This window comes from Apostichopus japonicus, chromosome 6, assembly GCF_037975245.1.
Source record: "Apostichopus japonicus isolate 1M-3 chromosome 6, ASM3797524v1, whole genome shotgun sequence".
Taxonomy (NCBI): Eukaryota; Metazoa; Echinodermata; class Holothuroidea; order Aspidochirotida; family Stichopodidae; genus Apostichopus; species Apostichopus japonicus.
In genome coordinates this window covers 1937930-1963712 of record NC_092566.1, presented here as the reverse complement: position 1 = coordinate 1963712, position 25783 = coordinate 1937930, and the positions used below count along the sequence as shown (strand labels likewise).

General features: G+C 36.5%; 3 protein-coding genes across 9 annotated transcripts in view; 2 read left to right on the top strand and 1 right to left on the bottom strand.

Annotated features, from left to right (window-relative positions):
• The window catches only part of LOC139968634 (MAM and LDL-receptor class A domain-containing protein 1-like), a 47096-nt gene extending 40890 nt beyond the window's left edge, over window positions 1-6206 (top strand). For 2 of the 3 annotated variants that reach the window (XM_071972828.1, XM_071972826.1), the window contains 6 exons: window positions 147-403; window positions 650-758; window positions 1389-1535; window positions 2905-3164; window positions 3861-3951; window positions 4668-6206. In XM_071972828.1, coding sequence (XP_071828929.1) covers window positions 147-403; window positions 650-758; window positions 1389-1535; window positions 2905-3164; window positions 3861-3951; window positions 4668-4867 — 1064 coding nt within the window. In that variant the 3' untranslated portion in view covers window positions 4868-6206. The remainder of the gene's footprint in view (window positions 1-146; window positions 404-649; window positions 759-1388; window positions 1536-2904; window positions 3165-3860; window positions 3952-4667) is intronic. The other variant, XM_071972827.1, reaches the window with a different exon arrangement.
• Window positions 1-21803, bottom strand: part of LOC139968636 (scavenger receptor cysteine-rich domain-containing protein DMBT1-like) — a 49258-nt gene extending 27455 nt beyond the window's left edge. The window contains exons 1-12 of one of the 5 annotated variants that reach the window (XM_071972829.1): window positions 21673-21803; window positions 17512-17702; window positions 16636-16674; window positions 15753-15791; window positions 14889-14927; window positions 14005-14043; window positions 12568-12888; window positions 11575-11898; window positions 11033-11179; window positions 9830-10086; window positions 9314-9431; window positions 5795-8325 (exon numbers count right to left, since the gene is read on the bottom strand). In XM_071972829.1, coding sequence (XP_071828930.1) covers window positions 8258-8325; window positions 9314-9431; window positions 9830-10086; window positions 11033-11179; window positions 11575-11898; window positions 12568-12888; window positions 14005-14043; window positions 14889-14927; window positions 15753-15791; window positions 16636-16674; window positions 17512-17566 — 1446 coding nt within the window. In that variant the 5' untranslated portion in view covers window positions 17567-17702; window positions 21673-21803 and the 3' untranslated portion in view covers window positions 5795-8257. Of the gene's footprint in view, window positions 1-1551; window positions 2743-5794; window positions 8326-9313; window positions 9432-9829; window positions 10087-11032; window positions 11180-11574; window positions 11899-12567; window positions 12889-14004; window positions 14044-14888; window positions 14928-15752; window positions 15792-16635; window positions 16675-17511; window positions 17703-21672 lie in introns of those variants that run through there. The other 4 variants (XM_071972830.1, XM_071972834.1, XM_071972831.1 and 1 more) reach the window with 4 other exon arrangements.
• Window positions 20920-24623, top strand: LOC139968637 (multiple inositol polyphosphate phosphatase 1-like). Its single transcript, XM_071972839.1, has 3 exons — window positions 20920-22419; window positions 23435-23657; window positions 24132-24623. The coding sequence occupies exons 1-3, from the start codon at window positions 21576-21578 to the stop codon at window positions 24526-24528; spliced, it is 1464 nt and encodes a 487-aa protein (XP_071828940.1). The 5' UTR covers window positions 20920-21575; the 3' UTR covers window positions 24529-24623.
• The last annotated feature ends 1160 nt before the right edge of the window (window positions 24624-25783 follow it).

Sequence of the window (25783 nt, the reverse complement as noted above, 5' to 3'; positions counted from 1 at the left end):
ATCTCTTCATAAGTTATCGACAGATCGTTTCTCATGTCTATACCAATTGATCACGGCTTGTACATATCGTTTAAAGTTTTCATAAATTGTAATAATTTGGCTGATGGTTTAACCCCACATATTTCATCTCCTCTCTAAATTGACAGCCGTGGGTTGCTACGTTTACATGGAGGTCAGTGGTGGCATACCTGGATATCACGCTCGCCTTCATAGTCCGTCGTTAGTAACACACGGTACCTATTGTGTGAAATTCTATTATCATATGTATGGGGCTACAGTAGGCTCTCTGCATGTGTATTTCGAGACCTCCTCTCTAGGAAGCGCTTCATGGTCAGCATATGGCTCGCAGGGTGACCGGTGGCATTCGGGACAAATAGAATTTGACGTATCTTCGACGACCCATGTAAGGCAACAGTTACGGGAACTTATATTACTTCTTATCCTATCGTTAGCATTAAAAACATTCATATCAACTTTGTCAGCAATATATATGATATTGACACATCCATCCATTACATTACATTTATGTTAACATTGTGTTATTTTGACTATAACGAAACATGATACACTCATTGGAAATCTATTTCCTGTAGCCTTTCGGATCTTTATCTAAATTTTAACTTATCAATGAATCGTTTTAATTTGTTAGGTTGTCTTTGAAGGTGTCCGTGGATCTAGTGATACAGGAGACATTGCACTGGACGATGTTTGGATAACATCGGGAAGCTGCTTTGCATTTGTAACAGCGCCACCGGAAGGTTCGTCAGTGACACTGTTGAATAGTATACTTGTATTATGACCGACTTAATTGATGATTTGGTTGCAGATAACAGGACATTGAACATTTCAAGTACACTTAACATAGAGCTGCTGGTAAAATTAGATCGTTCGACAACATTTTTGAACGTTTCTTTTTGTACTATGATAAGTGATTGATTAAATCATATTTCATAAGTTTCAATCCCGAATTCCATTGCGTCAAGTCATATCAACCTTGAACCATGAAACATTTATTGAATGTTTGGTATCTAAACGGGCGTGTTATACATTTAGTTCCCTTTATTGTTTTTGGAATACCGTAAGCTTTAATAAAAATATCGATAGACTGGCAGTAACCGAGACAAGTAACGGCTCACACCCACCTGATCGAGTAACCCAATTTGAGACAACTCCCCCCCCCCCCCCCTTATATTCAACGGTTTGATCTTCTTCATAAAATGTTGATGAAGTGGATTATTTTCTCTATGTATATATTTTTTTTAATTGAGGCCAATTTGTGTCGGAATTGTCAGTGACAAATGAACATTGGTGAACCATTCATAAGTTACTGTTATTTAGTTAAATTGTATCAAGAATGAGATTAACCAACAAGATTTTTTCTTTTACAGTGAATTGCACCTTAGATTGCGATTTTGAGATAGACTTCTGTGGTTATACTCAGGAAAGTCGCACAGATAACTTTGACTGGAATAGGCACAATGGGGTGACCCATTCTCATTACACCGGGCCTTCTTACGATCACACATTCGGAAACTGTAAGTAACAGAAAGTATTCTATTGACTCAATAAACAGGTAACGGATCTCGTAACTAATACTACAATTGAATACACTGAATATCACATTAACATTAGTGTTCAGGTGTTAGAGATCTTAACAAAAATACATTCTTAACAGATGATTTAGATGGAACCCTTCCCCCCCCCCCCCCCCTTAATATGAATCTATCTCCGGACAGGAATATTTCAACCCCACTTCCCACCCCTCCCCACCTCAGTCTATATACAGAGTAACATACGCAAACAGCACATATATTTACTACAGTAAACTTAATTGAGCAGCCATGCAATGTTTCTCTTTACTTGCTGCCAACGGATTGTGATTCAGACTGTACTCACGGTATGTCCGTGCAAGCATTTCTTTAAAGTAGTGCTCAGTTTTCTGGAGCTAAGGTCCGCCGACCCGGGGAGGAGTCATACTGAGCAGAGGGAGTGTTTTTTAAGGGTTTTTAATTGCGGGATGGGTGTTTTCTTATATCAACATATAACTACACCAAGCGTTTGCTTTGCTTTGTAAAAGATGATCCAGCTTTTGGAAGACAAAAATGTTATATGCTGGGGTGGTCTCTCACTCTACCGTTAGAGAGAGAGAGATTGCCAGATGCTAGTCAAGTACTTAAGGGTACATATGTTGAAGCAGGATGTTACCACGGAGGGATCCATTGTCTTACTAGCCAAATTAAACGAGTGACACTGATTCATTGCTTTTGTTCGATAAGTATTAAGAGAAAAACATGTTTCACTCGTAAACATGTTAATGTCTGTCAATCTCCGTTATTTTGTCAACATTTTATTGCCTTTGAAAGCTAGAATTGATCCTACAACTCCTTGAAAGAAATTAATGTATATTAAACGGGTTTCCGTAATGCATTAACCGGTCGTATTGGCTTGCATAAAGAAAGGAGTCGTATAACACTATAGGTCTTATTGCAAAATTTCTTACATCGTATAGTTGTTACTGCATACTGTTGAGGATTGAGGTTGTGTCACAATTTTCAATTGAGGTTAGTACTGTAGAACAGAGCTGTGGCTATAACAACTTACTTGATGTAGTCTCTGGTAGTCAGTGATGCTGTTCTCACACAACAGTGTTGTACAAGGAACTTGCACACAGAATTCCAGGGCTTCTTATTGAGCTTGGTCGCTGGAGCATGCGGTCACCGTTGAGTGAGAGTGCATTCAATGCTGCTTGAGTAAGGGTTATTGAATGACATGTCAATGTCAATGTCACTACACATACATCGTTTTATCGTATTCTCACTTGAACCTTGCTATGCAAATAACAGAAATTAGCCAGGTAAATATGTATTTGTACAACTCCGTATTAACAATGAATCCTAACCACAGATTTGGGTCACTACGTTTACATCGAGGCCAGTTCTCCTGTCTTGCAAGGACAACAAGCACGCCTCCATAGCCCATCACTGGGAGCATACGGCTATGTCTGCATTGAGTTCTACTATCACATGTATGGTGATTCAATAGGCTCTTTGCATGTTTATGCCAGTACATCATCCCTCGGTAGTCCTATTTGGTCGATGTACGGCCAGCAAGGTGAAGAATGGAAACGAGCACAGGTGGAGGAATTTGGTCACCCAACAACCAAGGTAAGTATGCAATACCATTCCTTATTGTGAACATGGCGGGTGGTTTGATATTGATCAGTTATATACGTGCAGTTCAAATGTGTTAAGAACTATGGTATGGTCCTACGACGATTTTTATGTTTTGAAAAATGTGATGTTATTAGGTACCAATATTAGACCGACACTCCGGAAACAATGGGGTGCAACCCAACGAAAATTATTAGCAATTATGTCCAGAGTCAGAGCTTTCTTTCATGCGTTTCAAACATCGATTCTGAGGGATGTACGTTTCAATGGAGGGTCGTGGGTTACTCCTCATGAAAGATTTTGGGCCGTGAGTGTACAGGTTTACAGACCACTTTATCAGACTATGTTTTAAGATTCGCATTTAAAAACGAAAGGTTTCAATGATTAGAACTGGAAATTGTTGAAAGTTTTATATATTACACACAAAGGGAAGGGGATATTAATACCAAATCCCTTTGAATATATAACTCAAATCAAGGTGCTACTATACAAAATTACACGTCCAGAGATTTTTCATTAAATGAACACGTACTTAGCTATTAATTAAATATTTGTAAAACATTTCTTCATACATTTCGGCACTGTTTGAAACATAACTGCATGTTATGAACTCACAACGTCGTCTAAAAATCAAGCAGTGACGTCTCAACTGTTTTCTTTGTAGACGTTAATCTGTTACGTTATTTTCAGGTTGTGTTTGAAGGTGTTCGTGGAACTAATTACGATGGCGACATCGCGATAGATGATATCCGGGTGACATCCGGAAATTGTTTGAATGGAGGTAATCTACTCAACTGAAATTTCTAGTTATCGAATCATATCTCTTGATTCAATTATCATAAATATTCCGCTATTTACGCCTACAATACGAAAATTCACTTTGAAATGTTTTCGCCAAAAATTATCTCACAACATTCGCCAAATTAGCACACCGTTGGTAATATTACGAAAATACGTTTTCAATGTAATAATGCTCTTTGCAAAAGTTATAGTTAGGAAAGTTTTGGCTTCTGTTGTGTATTTATAACTGTCAGAATTTTTTTAAGTGAAATAGGTTCTCAAAAGAAAACAATTGTGGGTGTTTCAGTTTCTATTGCGTGCGTGCTTGTTTACACTTAACGAGAGCCCGTCAATAAGATTTTGTCCCTTTAGAAAGAGCTGAAAAGGAAGGGGTGATGAGATTTTAAGATCACAAAAATGACTATCAAAACAAAAAACGGAGGGAAAGGGATTGTTTTCAACTTATCCGAAAACTTTATTAAAAACAAAGTACGTAATAGTATGTAATCCTTTATAAATGGAAATATGTACACTCTCATAAAATGACAGGTAAGCTGGGTAGCGATTCTGGCCTTCACTATTAGCCAGCCAAGAGAACAATTGTAGCCTACGTCATTGGCCTACCAAGATGACAAATGTGACCTATACCATTAGCCTACCAAGAGAACAATTGTTGGATCAGAATTCGCATACTGAAATGTCATTCTTCTTTCGCAGGTTTCTTTGATGATACTACAGAGGATGTTGATTTGAAGTTTGATGAAGAAAGTTCTTCGAGTAATCTTCTGAATACCCTATTTGCAGTTTCCCTCGTAATACTAATCACTCTTGTGATTGTGGAACTGCTAGTTTGCCAGTTATTTCGAAGACCAAGGTTCATATTTAAGGAGAAACCATACGAATTGTCCTCAGTCTAGTGCAGTTACGTAAAGTCGATTTCAGATGGAAAAAACAGAATTATTACTGGCATACTACTCGGACGTTCCTTGCAATGGCGTCTCTTTGTAAAGTATAGTAGCAATTCTCAACAAAATTAATCATCGTTCAGTTTATATATTAAAAAAAGACAACTTCCTTGTAGTTAATGAGGAATTTATCATTGTTCTGTAAAATGACAAAATAATTGTTTATCAAATGTCATCAGTTTTAAAAATTTGCAGCAAAATGATTAATACTGACAGAAGAAATTCTTCATTTTAACATTTTGTAGAAAAATGAGAAATTGATCACTTCTAATTAATCTCTTCGTTTTAACAGTTTGGGGCAAAATGGAAATTGCAGCCAAATTTTTTCCATGCCTTACATATTATTTCTCTGTTTATTGATACACGGGGTCTTATGGGTAAAATGATCACATAAATTCCCCTTAAACCCCCTCCAACAACAAATGTTAACAACTTTTTATTTACATAACATAGATTATGCAAAAGTGAATTTTTTGGCACATTAAGATCATAAATTTGATTTTTAACTAGGTACAAACGCAAGGTTGAATCATAGTGCTGTGGTTTGCATGTATCAGCTCAACAGTCGTTTGACGTGGATCTTGAAATTTAAGGACAATTTTAAATGGTTTTATTTTATTTTGATGTCTTACTCATGATGTAATCACGTTATAATCTACTCATAACCATGTATTATATACAGAATTATGACATATAATTGGTATAAATGGGTGAACTTCGTGAGGATAAAGTGACGACGATAATGAGACTGAAGATTACGCAACTGGAAGCAAACAATAAATCTTTCAATAAATTTTTAAAATGATAACGAATTGTTGTCAATTTCACAAAATTTGGCGAATAATTTCAAATCAATTAATTTTGTTGTCGTGTACTTAATTGTCTCTCAGTGAACCAATAAAAAACCGATTTATGTGTAAATATTCCAAATTAACTTACACAATTTGTTAACTTTTACTCAATGTGCAGAAGTGTGTCCATCATTTAATTTTGGAAAACCAATTTTTTACATCAAACCTTTCTAATATGCAACACATTAACATCATTTACATATATTAAATTTATGTGACTTTCATAGGCTTGAAGTTGAAGTTTCTTTTATTGTATTCACATTAAGGGTATCCATATAAAGAGATGATCCATTGGTGATTTGCTGAACATACAACGAAGATTTTTGTTTTTATATATTTCAATATCAAAACATGATTGATCTTTTTCACAATAACATTGATTGCAAAAGTGTCAGAACTGAATATTAAATAAGATGACATGTCACAATTACATGTATTTACTTGTTGGTATTATTTGTATTTTTCCTAGCTGTATTTTATCACACGATATAAATTTGGGTCTGCAGTCATAACGTAATTAAACTATTGCAGTGGTGAATCCGGGATGTTTAAAGAAAGTTGTTGTTGTTCAGAAATACGGGGTCATAGGTCCTCTCGCTGAAACTTCTATACGTGAGATGGTGAACTCTGATATAATGTTAGGCTAGTGAAAAGCATTGTTCATAAATTGGATTAATCTTTAATAACATCAAAACAATAATACGAAACTAATAGTGTGTAGCATAGACATTGATTTAACGAAAAGATAAAATGGAAGTAAAAAATAGAAGACTATCGAATTGAAAACCAATAATTTTTTCAATATGTGTGTTTTGTGTGCTATTACTTTTAAGAAGAAGCTACCCTATTTTCTTTCAGTTTTGTTATTTTCTATCTTATTTTATAACCGATCAATGTTAATTATCCTGTCAAACTTACAGAGCAATCAGGAAGTACGCAGAAAAACAAGAAAACCCATACATTAACAATAAAAAAGTCAAATTTGTAAAGTTATTAGGAAATACATCTATTCCGACCATGGCCAAATTTCGGTAAGTTTAATAACCAATATATTACAACATTAAAGCCTCCGGGTCAATCTCTGCGATCAAATTGGGCTATGGTATAGGTGGGGTGGTGTGGTGAAATTATTGTGAAGTCAATAATCAGGTGACAATTATGACGGTGCCAAACTTTAAACCCATTCGCAAAGATCTAGCGTAGTGAAATTCAAACAGTAACGTTGGTCTAACAAACAGTCGGACGCATGCAAATGTCATAACATTAATACGTAATAGTGAAGAACAATACAGCCATTACATTGAAACATGTTGCGCTAGACTCAGTACATGTCATGGATTGAAATACTTTTATAAGTAATATTATAAGTAATAACCTTATATAGGCTCTGAGAACGACGTACATGTATACGTCATGCTGCTAACCGTATAAACATTAATGTCATTCTGTACTACAACTATGGCACTATACACGTACCGTGGCGTACTATAGAAGCAACAGGGCCCTGGTTCAACGATAGTAATGGGTCAACATTCCACATTCCTCCACGCCCAACCATGGCTTGTCTTTGCTTAAGCAAATTTTGCTGTCTGCAACTCTAGACTCCCGGATATATAGCTCTTGCGGGCTTTCTCGGTTGAGGACAGGATTTCGTTAGTTCCGTATTTCGTTAATTCCCATTTATGGTGGGTATCGGGAGAGAACGTTGAAAGAGATATATTTAAGACGTATGGAATTGAATAAAATCATCTGATTATTAAACTTGTACGCTAATAGTTTGGCCCAGTTGAGAGAACATGGGGTCCGTTTGATTTAGTGGCGTTAGTTCAACACCAAAAATATGGCCGCTTCGCTGGCCTACGGACGTCAGACGGCGACATTAAACGGGTAGTTACGCCATAGTCAGTACAAAAATCCTTTCATGCATTGAAATGGTGTCACAGTAGATTTAAGGATAAACGTAAGCATTCTTTTCCAATTCAACATATAAAATATACAGTCATATAAAATATACGGTGAACTGAATTAAGTTATAGCTCACTTGCCATTTTATCTATTTCAGTATATTTACTTTCACTTCATGTTGACTTGATTGGCTCTACCTCCAGTGAGGATGTTTCTCTATAAAAAATAAATGTGATTTCCACTACAAATTCTCGTAATATAACTATATTTCAAACGGTCAGACTAACGAATAAAACCAGGGAACGGATATATGATAAATATAGACACTTAAGTACTTTCATAAAAGCGGATTATTGTGAAAACATAGTTATCCCGTCCCGCTACCGCATGTGAGAGAATCGTCAATAACACAACAAGGAATTTTATCAAATCTAATCGATTCTGGAGATAAAAGTAACCAAAAATAACACATAAAATTATCTTTTAACAATAAAAATGTCCCTAAAACCAAGTTTTGACAACAATGTATTATAAGTTCGTCGACGTGATACGGTCTCGCTATTTTTTCAATATTATATATTTACTTTCATTTTGTTCTTTTTTGTCTCTGACTCCCTGGCTGTGCTTTCACAAAATGCTTTTCGCTTGTTAACACTGTAAATGATATAATGTACAATACATTATTTACCTGAGTAGAGATACAGAGTAAAGCTATACATACCTACACGTGATATTAGTTCCCCGGCTCTTCTAGCAACTCTCTCGTCCACCAGAAATACATGAGGGCTGCGTGCAATTGCCTGATCAAATCACCTACGCTCATCAAATTTGCTTTAGATTGTCCCTTCCGCTGTACATATATATGTAGCTCTGTCTTCTGTTTATCTTTACATTTAGGCCTACCCGTAGGCCTACTTTGAAACTATAGGCTTATGTCATTAACGATGAAATACGTTAACCAATTCTTTAGTCTTTATTCAGTGGTATGTTATTATACAAAAGTCAGCAAAGTGGACTAAGAAAGTTAACAACATACGGAATAGGAGCGTTAAAAGCTATAATGAAGTTTGCGTCGACGCAATATATGTATCTAGGTTATGAAGGTAATATATGTATATAGGCTATGAAGGCCTTTGTAGCAAGAGTCACCAGTTGCTATAAGAATGTTAGATTAGAATATACATGATAGGAGAATGCACATAAGGGCAAAATGCAGAAAATATATTATTTTTGTAAATTGGTTTGACATATGTAAACGTACATGCAAATATGTTATCTTAATTGCTGTTTGAAAAAAAAAACTTGAAAGAGAATTGTGTCATTTGAGACCTTGACATATACTGGGTTATATAAGTCTAATGTGATTCTTTGGATAACCTGATTTTAATACTAATTTATTTAGCCGATTTAAAGCCTTCATTGAGTCTACAATGAGATCATCCCTGATGATACCTAATACTTCTTGACATGCATGCTCCTTTATTCATTAAATATTATTTTACATGTCAGAATCATATTTCTGTCTTTTGAGTTTCTTTTCTTAACTGAATAAGGGCTAAATATTACGCAATCTAGACAAATGCCCTGGTTTTTACCTTAGTGTATACACTTGATCTCTTTCATTTGGTATGTTGTAACTTACTCATGATCGAAGTTGTAACATCTGCGTCAATTGGATTGCATTTACCAGCTGCAATCTTAATATCATCTATCGCAATGACATCAGTGTCAGTAGATCCGAGAACTGCTTCAAACACAACCTGAAAGATGAACAATCGTTCGTCTTACCGAAACATTTCCAGACCGGTTCAGTGTTTACATATTATTTATGTAGGCCTATACATACTAAATTGTTGATAACGAGTATTGGCAATATTTTCATCCCCAAACTATCGGCATAAACCGAAAGATAACACTATAAATTATTCTCATGACCTACACATTTGAAAGGGTAAAACGAGTACAACAGCATGGTTACTGCGAGTACACGTATAATAATTTCTCTTGGTATAAGTACAAGGTTCTTAGCTAAGCAACGAGTACATCATTTTGCACTAGGAGTGGTACATACAAATGCATGGAATACCAGTAACATTACAGTAATCCGAGGACGAGTAACGAAGGGTGTGCAAAAACGTTGTTTGGTTTCTTATCTTACCTGAGTCGTAGCGTATCCGATGACTTCTATTTGTCCCACATGCCACTTGTCATCGATTGATCCGTGCACGGACCATACAGCGTTTCCAAGAGATGAGGTCTGGGCATAGATATGCAGAGAGCCTACTGATTTACCATTCATGTGGTAGTATAACTCCACACAGTAAATGCCATCAGGTAGAAATGGTGGGCTCTGAAGCCGTGCTTTATCCCCAGTCAATCCAGATTTACATTCGATGTAGATATAGTGACCTTCAGCTGTGAATGCATATTTTTACCGTTTAGGCCTAAGAAAGTAATTCTTAGCATGTCAGATGCTTTTCACCTTTAGTTACTAATTTACCTCACAATTTTATGTGATTAATTGCTTATTCCATCAAACACCATGTAGCCGCAATATATATGATACTGTGTAAACCATGTAAGGATGTACCGTTAACTTCTGCTTGTCTGCATTATTCAGGATCAGCAATCCTTAGTGTTCACACCATTCCACTCAACGTTTTATAAACTATGGCTTACACTGATTTTTCTAAAGTCTTATACTTATAACACTACCGTATACTATATTCTTTGTTCGTTTCCGCGTTAATAGTTTTGCCACTCCATTTTATCTCGACATTCATCAAGATACTTGGTTAATGTCCGTTTTTATCATATTAATATTTACTTGTTTAAGTTAAGACCTCCCCAAAACTACGAGCTGGTTCATCTTTGGTATAATGAATCATTAGATAGGTATACTATATAGCTACCCATGTAATATACTACTGACAAACAAACAATATATAGGAATACTATATACAGCTACCCATTACAATACTGCTACTGACAAACAAACAATATATAGGGATACTATATACAGCTACCCATGTACTATACTACTACTGACAAACAAACAATATATAGGGCTATTATATACAGCTACCCATGAACTGGACTGTTGACAAACAAACACTCTATAGGTATACTATATACAACTAACAATGTACAATAGTGCTACGGAAAACAAACACTATATAGGATTACTATAAACAGCTATCCATACACTATACTACTACTGACAAACAATATTAGTTCTCTTTCCTGACTCTAACAGTTAGTCCCCTCGGTGATACACTTGCGGAGCACTAAATGATGATGTTGGTCAGTAATATCTTTTATATTGTGTAGGTTAATGACAGTATAAAGACAAGAGGCTTACGTGTTTCATATGTGTGGTCAAACAGGGAAGGCCCGGGTTCCTTAAAATCAGAGGCACTTTGGTTCCAGTTTAAATCATTGTCAATTGGCTGAGTAAATCCACAGAAACTGTTTTCGAAATTACAAGTTAATACTTCTAACAGAGCACCTGAAAGTGAAAATGCGTTAATGTTACACTTCTGTCCATGGGGCATATAAAACTTCAAATGATATGCAGAATTAAAGATCACCGATGGAGGTGGCGGAAAGATAAACTACCATTCTATCGTATTGTAATAATACAAATATTAATGATTCTGTTCTCAGGTCCTGCTTCATTCCGTCGAAACGGATCGGATAAAAGCGATCTTACTTAACCCAAACTGCATCACACCATATCCTCACGTTTACCGGGCTTTGGAGAGTACTGTATGTTAGGCTCTTGATTTTATTCAATTATAAAATTGGTAGACGGTAAGCTACCAGTAGGTAATTGTGCAAGAAATTTCAATAATAATCCTTTCAACTTAGTGTTCTTTCACTGAACGGCAAAAATGTACGCACCCTCACATCGAACAGCAGCATCCTCAGGGTGACTGCAATCATGATTACCAAAACCATTATGACTACACTGTGAAAGATAACTTTCGTATCCAGAGCAATTCACGTTGTCCATCCAGATAGGACCAGACCCTTGGCCATAGTAGGCGCCATGGTAGGCAGCAGAAGCAGATTGGAAGCCTAGCTGTCTGCAAACTACGCGAGCATCATTTATGTCCCAGAAGTCGTTACACACCGTTCCCCATTCTCCGTTATTAAGTACCTCCACCCTTCCGTAATAAAAAGAACCATCGACGAGGCGAATGTCTCTTTTGTTATGCCCATTGCCTGTGAAGTATCCAAACCCGAGTTTGAATCATAACAGTAGACGTAAAGTTACAAACCGATTTCAAAATAACAAGTTACTAACCAATTTAACAACGTCATCAATCCACGGTGCTTACCCTAGACATAACATCTGATGTAAGTTATAGACATCATATGATAGGGTTTCAGGACAGCAAGATAATATGGTGCACGTGAGGAAATCAAAGTCCTATTATTAACTTGTCGAGGTTTGGAGCTGTTAATGTTTACAGTGGTTGATGCTCAAAAGGTAAGATACACCATGATGGAACAACCTATGCCATGTCTTTAGATCGAGCATTAACCAGAATTAACTTTACAGTAGCTGTTGCGAGACATCGATTCCGGAAAACCGATTAGTTTAGTCATATTCTGTAAACTTCAGACTACTAGCATGTCACAGTGAATTCTTGGTTTATATGTTGAGATATCAACCGTAATACCACTATATCGTCAATTGTTTATTCACATTTCAACGAACGTTGTGACGTATGTTGTTACTTTCCAATAATTACTAACTTCTACAATAAACATGTTAACTATTCCATTCCTTTACAGTTTTACGTACACAATTTTACGTACACATTTTTAAGGGACAGAACACGATGACACTGATAAATGTTGCAAAGTAGAAATTTGAATAAAACCTACATGCTACGCCTGCATCTTTACTATGTCCGCAGTCGTGATTCCCGAATGCTTCGTATTGGCAATCAGAAATGTAGCTCTCATTTCCATAGCAGGCTACATCGCTTAGCAAAACACGGCCGACACCATGACCGTAGTAGGCGTTTCCATAGGCGGCTGTTGCATAGACAAATCCCAGATACCTGCAAACTACGTGAGCATCATTTATGTCCCAGCCGTCGTCACATACCGTACCCCATTCTCCGTCGTATAGTACCTCCACCCGTCCACTGAACGAGTTCTCGCGGCTGATGAGTCGGATGTCGCTGATGTTACCCTCGGAAACTATAATTGATATTCAGGTATATAAGCACAAATAGTGGTATTCACACTGTTTTGAATCGATCATTTATAAAGTAAACTGAAAATTATATTCAGAAGTGCCCTCTTGTCTCTTAAAATTAAAAATACCTTTGCTTATAAAAATTCCAATACTGGAATTCATTCTTCGAAATACTCATACAGAGGATCCATATTGATAAATTTAAGTATCTTTGTGACTTGCCCCTCCAAGTCAAGTCACATATCCCACTGCCTCTCGACGTAGTTGTGCCCCAGCTTCCCCCGTGGTTACTCTTTCGTCACCCGTGACAAAGAGCCACCAAAAACCAATTTATATATGGACAAAAGGAATATCACACATTAAGACATTAGCACACATTTGTCAAAAATTAATGACAAGAGATACAAAAATGTCCTGTAATTTCATTTTATCGATGAAACTGAAGTGTTTCTGCCGATTTCGTCTGATGGAATTGACTGAAGTTTACTTCAACTGTTGAAAGACAAGTTATATTCGTCGAAGAAACAACTTTAAGCTGATTTCCGTCTTATGTGTCTCTGCATACAAATAATAATAACGGCATGTATTATTTTACCCGCGTTGATCTACATTTACATTCCTTTGCAGTAGACCAGTCTGTTCAGGAAATATGTATTCCTGGTGTAGTGAGTTGAAAATAGGTCCCTAGTATAGTACTGGCATTGTTCTACTGTATTTGACTGACTCATGAATTATTCATAGCTTGGTCCATTTGGGTAACATGTGGTCAGCAGAACCCCTTTGTCTACAACCTTACTTCTCTTATGTTGATATTGTAGGTACATCATTAAACTAAAGCTTAAATATCATCCGTTAAGTCTGTTTTACTATTGATTCTTACTTTTCTTATGTATACATGTTTTTGCAGGAATTATGTTAAAATAAAAGACAATAGTTTCAATATGGGAAAGATGAAAGGACTTGCATTGATTAAAATATGGATACATTTGTCATTAACCAGCAATTGTAATTTAATATAAAAGAAATGCAGTGTAATTGTTGATGTTATGATGGGTGTGTTCCAGGATTACAAGGTTCTATAATGCATTATAAAGATAAAAAGACGAAACAAGCCTTACATTGAGTAGTATAAGCTACCGTTGACGTCTGACCAGCCGCTATAAATTGAATCAACAAAACAAGTATGATTAGTTATATCACGTTATGACAATTGGCTGACGGATGCCAGGGTCTCTACATGCAAACAATGTATTTCATTTAATCGAGAATAAAGTACTTATCACATCTGGAATCATTTGTCGCGTTGTAATGAATTAACTTATCCCTCTGTCCGTTTAGTGTAAACATAATTGATCATTTGCCCTGTACACTGGGTATACGGCATCGACATAATACACCGGTGTTATTATAACCGGTAGAATGAACTAATGTTTCAAGACTGTGCTCATATTTGGTTTTAAAAGAAACATGGAACAAGCTTAAGTTTTTATAAACCCGTTCTGACATTAATGCCAAAAACATATACACTTGACTTCTGTGCAAATGTATATGATGGCGAGAGAATTAACACTATACTTATGCTAGCCTTGTTACCTTCTTAACTTTTAACTAATACAAGTTAATCAAAAATGTATCTCAAATATCCCGATTACTATTTGAACAGGGTTTGTGGCATTTGCTAGTACTATTTGGTATATTTGTGTTCTTTAAACACAACATGAATGAAAAATTATGAAACCAGTATTTCTGTTTTCATATTTGTGGTCTAAAGGTTTTGTGCAGGAATTATGTTAAATTAATAGGCAATAGTTTCAATATGGGAAAAATGAAATGATTTGCATTGATTAAAATATGGATAAATTTGTCATTAACAAGCAATTGTAATTTAATATAGAAACAATGCAGTGTAATTGTTGATGTTATGATATGGTGTCTGGATGTGTTCCAGGATTACAAGGTTCTATAATGCATTATAAAGATAAAAAGACGAAACAAGCCTTACATTGATTGGTATAAAATACCGTTGACGTCTGACCAGCCGCTATAAATTGAATCAACAAAACAAGTATGATTAGTTATATCACGTTATGACAATTGGCTGACGGATGCCAGGGTCTCTATGCAAACAATGTATTTCATTTAATCGAAAATGCAATCATTTGTCGCGTTGTAATGAATGAATTTATCCCTATGTCCGTTTAGTGTAAACATCCTTGATCATTTGCACTGTACACTGGGTATACGGCATCGACATAATACAACGGAGTAATTTAATGCGGTGGAATGAACTAATGTTTCAGGACTGTACTCATATTTGGTTTTAAAAGAAACTCGGAACTGGCTGAAGTTTTTATAAACCTGTTCTGGCATTAATGCCACAAACATTAATACTTGTGTTCTGTGCACATGTATATGATGGCGAGAGAATTAACACTATACTTATGCTAGCCTTGTTGCCTTCTTAATTTTTAACTAATACAAGTTTATCAAAAATGTATCGCAAATATCCCGATTACTATTTGAACAGGGTTTGTGGCATTTGCTAGTACTATTTGGTATATTTGTGTTCTTTAAACACAACATGAATGAAAAATTATGAAACCAGTATTTCTGTTTTCATATTTGTGGTCTAAAGGTTTTGTGCAGGAATTATGTTAAATTAATAGGCAATAGTTTCAATATGGGAAAAATGAAATGATTTGCATTATTTAAAATATGAATAAATTTGTCATTAACCAGCAATTTTGATTTAATATAGAAACAATGCAGTGTAATTGTTGATGTTATGATATGGTGTCCGGATGTGTTCCAGGATTACAAGGTTCTATAATGCATTATAAAGATAAAAAGACGAAACAAGCCTTACATTGATTGGTATAAAATACCGTTGACGTCTGACCAGCCGCTATAAATTGAATCAACAAAACAAGTATGATTAGTTATATCACGTTATGACAATTGGCTGACGGATGCCAGGGTCTCTACATGCAAACAATGTTTTTCATTTAATCGAGAATAAAGTACCTATCACATCTGGAATCATTTGTCGCGTTGTAATGAATTAACTTATCCCTCTGTCCGTTTAGTGTAAACATCATTGATCATTTGCCCTGTACACTGGGTATACGGCATCGACATAATACACCGGTTTTATTATAACCGGTAGAATGAACTAATGTTTCAGGACTGTGCTGATATTTGGTTTTAAAAGAAACCTGGAACAATCTGAAGTTTTTATAAACCTGGTCTGACATTAATGCCACAAACATAAACACTTGTGTTCTGTGCAAATGTATATGATGGCGAGAGAATTAACACTATACTTATGCTAGCCTTGTTGCCTTCTTAACTTTGAACTAATACAAGTTAATCAAAAATGTATCTCAAATATCCCGATTAGTATATGAACAGGGTTTGCGGCATTTGCTAGTACTATTTGGTATATTTGTGTTCTTTAAACACAACATGAATGAAAAATTATGAAACCAGTATTTCTGTTTTCATATTTGTGGTCTAAAGGTTTTGTGCAGGAATTATGTTAAATTAATACACAATAGTTTCAATATGGGAAAAATGAAATGATTTGCATTGATTAAAAAATGGATAAATTTGTCATTAACCAGCGATTGTAATTTAATATAGAAACAATGCAGTGTAATTGTTGATGTTATGATATGGTGTCCGGATGTGTTCCAGGATTACAAGGTTTTATAATGCATTATAAAGATAGAAGACGAAACAAGCCTTACATTGAGTGGTATTAACTACCGTTGTCGTCTGACCAGCCGCTATAAATTGAATCAACAAAACAAGTATGATTAGTTATATCACGTTATGACAATTGGCTGACGGATGCCAGGGTCTCTACATGCAAACAATGTATTTCATTTAATCGAGAATAAAGTACTTATCACATCTGGAATCATTTGTCGCGTTGTAATGAATTAACTTATCCCTCTGTCCGTTTAGTGTAAACATAATTGATCATTTGCCCTGTACACTGGGTATACGGCATCGACATAATACACCGGTGTTATTATAACCGGTAGAATGAACTAATGTTTCAAGACTGTGCTGATATTTGGTTTTAAAAGAAACCTGGAATAATCTGAAGTTTTTATAAACCCGTTCTGACATTAATGCCACAAACATATACACTTGAGTTCTGTGCAAATGTATATGATGGCGAGAGAATTAACACTATACTTATGCTAGCCTTGTTGCCTTCTTAACTTTTAACTAATACAAGTTAATCAAAAATTTATCTCAAATATCCCGATTACTATTTGAACAGGGTTTGAATCCTGGCATTTGCAAGTACTATTTTGTATATTTATGTTCTTTAAACACAACATGAATGAAAAATTATGCACCAGTATTTATTTTTTTCATGTTTGTACCTCCTACAATCCCATTCCTTACCCCCCCCCCCCTCCCCTTTCGCATATTCGTCCTTTGTTATACCACTGAGCCATTTCTACAGTACTTTATACATATCTATGCAATAGGCAAGCACTGCCTACGAGCCCCTCATTATTTCTTCATAGAAACGTAAACATAAATGTGTTGGAAATATATGATACTAGTATAGTTACTTGCAGATTGACAGAGAAATAGATACTCACCTAAAAGGCACAAACCGCAGACCTGAATCAATAGCACAAGAAAGAGAAACATCATGTCACCCAGATCCTTTCTTGCTTTATAGCAATTAAAAGTCTAAACATCAAATGAAACAGTCAGTATTTCCAAATAAATCTGTACGATCGGCATTGGTCTATGAAAACCACATGATTACGGAAGCTGTCGATGACCTCTTCAATGTGAAATTCAAAATGAAAAACGTATAGTCGTAAAAGTTGTATCGATTATATTCAGCCAATGAATTATATGCATGAAGCCAAATGGCGACGGAAATTTCCAGAACTTTTCCATGTGGCGCATACATGGGATAAAACATGATTATTTAATGGGCGTGTTCATAAAAGTGTAATGTTCGTAAAGTGTAAAGGTCAATGCCAACCCCTCCCCCTCCTCCTCCCTACTCAAACTCTTTATTTAAGTTACCGTGAGGAAATACTTGTTTCAATTTGCAAACAGTGTCATTACCGATAATTCATGGGCAAAGTTATTCACAGGCACTCCCAAACACCCTGCTCGGTGGTCATTGAACTTGGAATATACTCTCTGATCAAATTTAAGTAGGCTATGTATCGCCAAATTTCCGGAACGGCGTGTCCATCACAAGGTATGCCGCAGGATGATGATACTAAACTGGTTCGAGTGGATGGAGTAGGGGGAGGGGAGGGGTTGCTTTAAGAGAATGATTTCATGCCTCTATGGCCCCTGTAGTCTAAAACGACATTACTTCATATATGGTTTTCTTTTGTATGTGTGTGTAGTGATAGCTGGTAGGCAATATTTTTGGAACACTATAAAATTGTTACAGGGTGGCCAGGATCCTGTAAAGTAGGAGATAGCGATAACGTATATATTCGTCTTGAGGTGTTATACAGCAACAAATTTATTATTTTAAGTCATTCTTATCTCGGTCTCCATTTTGCATATAATCACAGTGGAAATAAATTAAAGGAAAACAATGGTAAAACTTCTTTAATAAATTACACTTTACCCTAAATCCGCCCAAAACAATACAAACTAATGACACAACTGTTCAGATGGTCCCTGAATGAGGAATTCCTACAATAATAGGCGGTTCCTCTAGTTAATACTGACTGCGCATGCGCAGAGCAGTGCACAGCAACTGGCAGTCAACCGTACGTACGTCATGTTAATCCACAGCCTTTTGAATTGACTTTCATAGAGGTTGCAATAATTCTGGTTAAACCCGTAATTTTGCATCCAGGTAAAACACACATGCCATAAATCAACCTTAGAGCACCCTAGCACTGGATTATCATAAGAATAACTAATGAAAGGCTGTATAAATAACGAAATATAACCAGTAATACAACGTGTTAGTGGGTACAAGTGCAGGCGATCGTCGCCACCTGGACTATACTAACATGCAACTTATAACATTCGGTGCGCTATCGACGATTTACTTCTATCCTGATATTTACTACAGTTGAGAGTCATTGACTCTGATTTACCATTAGTTAGGATAGTAACATGTTTTAAATTTAATGATTAGCTTTTTGTTTGTTAAATGACCATAAATATTCATCAACCTACCTGTAAAGTAGGAGAGAGCGATAACGTATAGACTCGTCTATAGGTGTTATACAGCAACAAAATTATTGTTGTCGCCCGCCGACTAATAACAAATACTTCAGTTAATTTTTGTGGGGAGGGGGGAGTGATAAATCAACCCTGTTACACAATAATAAAGTGAATAATTTAAAGCATGGACAAACCAAAAAGATATTTGGTTAAGAGGTTTCAGGAAACAAGTGTTTTTGCAATGAAATTACAGAAACACTTCAGTCTTAACAATGATCACTCGTGCTAGATTAGAACACTAACCAATTTAAACTACATCATGTCAAGTGGTTTTGAAAAGGAAGTTAGTGTTTTGTATGAAAAGGTTACAGATTTGAAGATTAATCTTTTTAAGCGTGTTACATTTAGAAACAGTTTAATCAATTTGGATATTTAAGTTTTAAACTAAATAGGCTATCTAATAGATTTAAAACAAAAGATATACAGCTTTAAATTGAAAGTTTACTAGAATTAAACTTTCATAAAGTGTATATAAAGTTTAATCATTAATAGATTGAGAATAAGTGCTTATTCTCGAAAGAGTTTGTTCAACTTTTACTTTTAGAAACAGTTGTCATAAACATGCACTTAAAGATATCGATGCGTCCTGCCAACTTTCACATAAGAATAGTTTGCGAATGCTTTTGGCAACAAATAATTTATGGACGTAAACACGAAGAAATACTGATGCTATTTGTGTGTATATGATTTATCGAATGAGAAAGATACAATTCTCAAAATAGGCTAATCGAAATAGCAGACGTGTCACAAGTTACTTGATTTTTACAGTCTAGTCGAATCACTTCCAGTGTTTTTCTTGACTCGAGTCGAATTAATGACTCAATTTATTATCTTTAAGGGGACAAAACTCGTCAGAGATTCGTCCGTGTCAATTCATCTTTAAAATCTATTGACCCAAATCATGACCTCGTTACAACACTGCACGTGAAACATTATTTCTCTAAAAACAAAGTGGCTTTCGAATGTAAATCGCCTTCGGTGTAAAGCCTGGATCTTATTGACAAGTAAACGGTGCCACGGTTTGCCATGGAGTCTGTTTATAGCTCCATGGGTTTGCGAATGCAACTGAATTCTAGGAACACGTGTAACAAATATAGCAACTGCACATTATTTTGGGTTGGGGTGTGGTGGGATGGCGCTGTTCAATTATTGTGCAGTGAATAAACAGGTGACAATCATGACGATGTACCTTTTTGGCCAATTTTAAACCAATCGCAGAGATCGAGTGAATATTCAAATAGTAAGGTTGGTCGAACAATTATTCAGACGCATGCAGATGTTCTTGTGCATATTTCGGTAACTTTACAATCGTATGTACTACAACATTTAAAGCCGCAGGCAGCCAGTGTCTAGGATCTATTTTGAGATGGGGGATGAGTGGGTGGTGCGGGTGAAATGATTGTGCAGTGAATAATCCAGGTGACAATCATTGCGATGTACTTTTGTTTGATTCTCAGAGATCGAGCGTATGAATATTCAAACAGTAATTTGGTCCAACAATAATTCAGACGTATGCAAATGTCTTGTATAAGTATAAGTTACGGTGTATTCTGAGGCATATTTATAGGTTTAGTTCTATAATTAGGCAGACACACTAGGTTGTGTTTGTGGGGGGGGGGGTCGAAAAGAGGGATATACGCCACTACCCCCCCCCCCCATCTGGATCTGTGTGCTAATCCACGTGTGAATTTGACTTAATTGTCAATTTTAATCCGCATTGGGGAAATCATAAACGCGTCTATACACTGCAACAATACACTGGAATTGCGGCTCCTAATGTAGGTACAGTGGCCTTCTCCGATTTTAACATCGCTATACTGACACTGTACAGTCACCGTCCAAGTCAACTTTTAAATTCAGGGTAAACTAAACTACTGCTAGTGTTAGTAGTAACGGATTCTCTTTGCATATGCCTTGGATCTATATTCCCCTTGGCGTAGGGTATCTTAATACCTCACTTAATACGCCACCGTCATAAGACTCTCGTATGTATGCAGAAGGGTACTGAGGTTGAGAGTTGATCAAGTTATGTATAATACTTGGGTTTTCGTATGCATGCTTTACCTTGGGTGACTTTTGCTAATACGGTACTTTTCCGCGTTACATACTATAGACTCATAGCAATATACGATCAAGAATTCCAAACTAATATAGGACGGAGGTAATTAGAGTCAGTGTGTGAATTAATGCTTTGTATTTTCGCTGGTAGCAAATCATGTTTGTAAAGCTTGCATTAATTACCTCGCAACTACCATCCTCCAATAAGTCACTTGAGCATTCATCATAGGCACATCTTACACGTGACACGCATAAATTACAGCCGAACTATAACGCCAGCGATTTGTTTATCTGGTAAATATATTCTGCTGGTCTTGACGTTAACTACGTAGGCCTGCACCTATAAATATATATGTAATTTCTGTTACATAGCAATACATAAAGGATAATGGCGTCCGTTGCCGAAGCATATGTCTTCTTAACATATTTAAAAGTATTATTTCTGACAGTTACAACTTATCTTACATGTACAGCGCATAACTCACCTACTCGGCCTATGTTTTCTGTTTTTACGTCTTATAACGACTCGCTGGAGAAAACACACGGTTTACCTACAAACCTTTCTTGGTCTCAATTGGCTTCAACTGTAGGTGAAGACAAAACTAGTTCATCTTGTCAACCTGTTGGTATTTACAGTATACAAAGACATGGGTCTAGATATCCCGAGCAGCGTATAATAACCACATACCAGACTTTCTTCTCGCGAATAGCTAGAAGCAGAATAAATGAAGAGTTTGCATACCTTAAAAATGAACCACTGGATAGATTTACGGTAGAAAAAGCAGAATGCTTAACCGATAAAGGATATAACGAATTACTAGAAATTTCTGCGAGATACCCCGCCAGATTATTTCCTTTGTTTCGGGATCCAGTCTCAATCTTTACCCAATCTTCTTTCCAATCGACCGAAACAAATCGAACCAAAGAAAGTGCTGAGGCATTCATTTCTGGATTATGTAAGGAATGCCGTTTTATTACTCCTAAGCATGATGAAGATAAATTGATACTGGTCATGAAAGATGGTAAAATTTACTCGGAAATACACTGGCTACCTATTCTTCACGATCCTCTTTTATTACCCAAAATTAGTAGTGGAATTTGTAAAGACTCGATTGCTATAGAAGAGCATTCCCGTGAATTCTACAGCTTCAAGAATAGTCCGTTCGTTGAAGAAGTCTTACATCATGTAATTTCACGTTTAGATTACACCGGTGACTTTAGCATGACGCTTGGTAAGTATATTAATATCACAATTAGTACGAACCAAATTAGACTATGAATACAAGCGTAAGTCAAATAATTAACCTGTAAGTATGAGAAGGCCTATTATATGATTGCAACTATATGCAACGCTTCATAAGCTAGATCAAGTTGTTTGGTTTTCGTGCCCATGAATGTCCTTTCTTGGGTGACTTAAAAACGATCTAATCGCGAGTTTGCGTATATACTTAAGTCTTGCAAAGTTGCACTGAGAGTATAGATAGAAATTTCATTGTTTTATTTTTGAAATTTTGTTTTTAAAGTCAACGAAAAGCCTAAAAACGAAATGAATGTGCACTAGCTACAATGATATACGCATTTTGATGTAGGATGTAGCTAGCCATATACCGTTCAAAAAGCATCCTGTATAACATATGACAATTATCATATGATTTATGATATGTTTTATGTTTTTTGATATTTCTTTTTTGATATTTGATGTTTTGATGTTTTTTATATATGTTTTTGGTGTTTTATGATCATTTTGAAGTTTTAAAATGCTTCAACGTGATGATTTCGGTAACCGTTGGTTCCCGTTGTTAATAGGGTATTTTGGGTTGAATTTACTGAACCATATTTGGAAAAGGAAAGCCCAAGTAATAGACACAGAATATGTTACTTTCGATTACGAAATTTGTATCAAGAATGATTAAATGGGGGGCACAATCTGTAATAGAAATAAAGCGACACATGAAATGTTTGTAGGACATAAAATTGTCTGTTTGATTAAACGGCTGACTACTCGTTAGTGTATCATATGGTAGATCAAACGAATCTCATCACATGGAACAGAAGGTATCTAATTAGGCCTATGCGTAAATATTACACTATAGCTTGGTCAGCGGTGGCACAATATTACCATCCTACGTGAAGGACATCTCTATAACCAGAAGCTTAATACAATTTCACTTCCACGTTAAGCCTGTAAAAATTTGTAAGGGTAGGATTTGCTAATCATTTTTATTCCATTTTTTTGTTACACTATAGATGAACTTCAATCCCTATATGAGATATGTGCTACCGAGATGAACCTCTTTGGGGCTTCCAATTGGTGTAAACTCTTCTCCCAATCTGATCTCCGAGCCATGGAGTACCTGTATGACCTCCAAGAGTATTGGTACTCCTCTTACGGGTACCGAATTAATTACCTCCCTTACTGCGTACTGTTGCAGGACATCGCGTCACATCTTGAGTCGTCAGTTGCATCCGGGTAAAATTTTTTCTTCATTAAAAATGTTGCAATATTTCCTCATTCTCCATGTTATCTGCGTATAAAGTCACGGTTTTCTTGCAAGGTCCATCCATCCCCACTTCTCGTGTTTCACAAGACGCATGCACGTAACCCACTCCCCCCCCCCCCCCGCCCCTGCCCGGCCGCCACTATCGCTCCCTCTTTCTTTGCCTCAAAAGGGAAAAACTTGTTTAATTTGTTTGTCTCTATCTGTTACTATCCTGTGAATGCTTCTTCATCCGTTTTGTGATACCCCTCCTGTACCCCCACGAAGAACCCTCAAAAATGCGAGATTGGAGAAATCAGCATTTAGGGAACAAACTGCAAGATTTATGTAATATAGAAATATTTATCGGAGAATTTATGATATATTTATCAATCCCCAGTGCATCTATACTGTCCGTTAGTATCGAGGCGGAATTTGTTGTTAATTCTTGCGTATTATTTCGTCAGATCCACCTCAACGAAGAAGATATTCAAATTTGCTCATTCCACTACCATCCAAGGGCTTTTTGCTCTTCTTGGTCTTTACCGAACCTCCGTTATCCCAACGGCGGACAACTACCCGTTAGACGGTAACTGGGAGTACCGCGGTGGCATAATCTCACCATACGCTGCGAACATCGTTTTCTCCGTTTTCCGATGTGCAGGAAGATCAACATTACCGAACGCCATTGGTGACGTCAAAGTGCTAATTACGCATAATGAACAGCCACTGAAAATAGGTCCATGTGATAGTTACTACTGCGACCTAACAACTCTGACGTCATACCTCCGGTCGAAAGTTGGATCTTGTGATCTTGATGAAATTTGTGGCGGCGTCGTCAGGGACCTGCCGATGAAAACCTGATTTCTCTTTTGTTAAGGTAGAAATGTAAATAATGCCCTTACCGTAAAGCAACGACCAAGGAATGTTAGGAAGGAATAATTGACCGGAACGGTTTGGGGTGGGGGAGGGGGAGGGAGGGGGGTAGGAAGGGCTACTGAAAACTAGGAAGGCAGAGGGACTACGGGAGATTAAAGAGATTTGTAAACAATTGATATCAATTGTGTTCTTTCTTTGTAGTTTGACTTGTTCTTTCTTTGTCTTTGAGTTTCATGTGAGCAATCCCGAGTTTGGATGTACCCATATATGCCCCGTAATATTAATTATGCAGTAATTGATTGATTACACTATTATTTGAATGTTACATGGCTTGGACGGAAAGAAACAAAAGTTACAACCCCAGGTAAAATGGCCTTCAACGGCCTACGAGTTTATATGCCAAACGGGCTACGAATAGTAGCCAATGTCATATTTACAGTTCCCTGCAGCTATTTTCTATTTTTATTTATTATTTTTTTGTAAGAGGGAGAGTTAAGTGAAAGAGAGTAAGCGATGGGTGGCTGTAGAACGATTAAGAATTTTTTGTTTAACCCAACCAAGCTAACAACCATATACCCATGCCCTCTCCCAGTGACGTAGGAAGGTACTTTTGAGTGGGGGGCTGAAGACTGGAAGAGGGGACGGGGTCTAAGGGGAGGGGGTGTGGATTTTTTTCATTTCCAGGTGGCCTCAGATGCAATTTGGTGCAATATAGCACACTTCAACCCACCCACTCCATTTTGTATATAATTTTGCATTTTCACCTGGCCTTAGATGCAATTTGGTGCTCCAAGTGAGATTTTTTTCTCATTTGGAAATGAAAAAGGGGTTTTCTGACTTGCGAAGCAGGGGGGGCGGAATGATACTTCCGCCCCCTCCATATTTTTCACTGGGGGCTGGCGCCCCCAGCCCCCCCGGTTCCTACGCCCTTGCCCTTTCTTCCCAGGCTGGAGAACCTCCATTATGTAACAAAGCAAAGTGTTAGTCCAGTCATGGTTAATACACTTTTCAGTGCAGGTTTCTGAACCAACTCATGCAATCCAAGGATGTATAGATGGCGTCTTTATAACTAGATTAATCCTGAGAGTAATCTAGTTTGATTTTTCTAAAGTCAAAGCCTCCTGGAGTGTCTTATAGTTGTAACAGAGTTTAAAACTTTACTCTCTGCAGTGACCATCATTACAATCATTTCTGGTTTTTTTTTATATAACAGTATACAAATAATGAATGGTTATGAGTG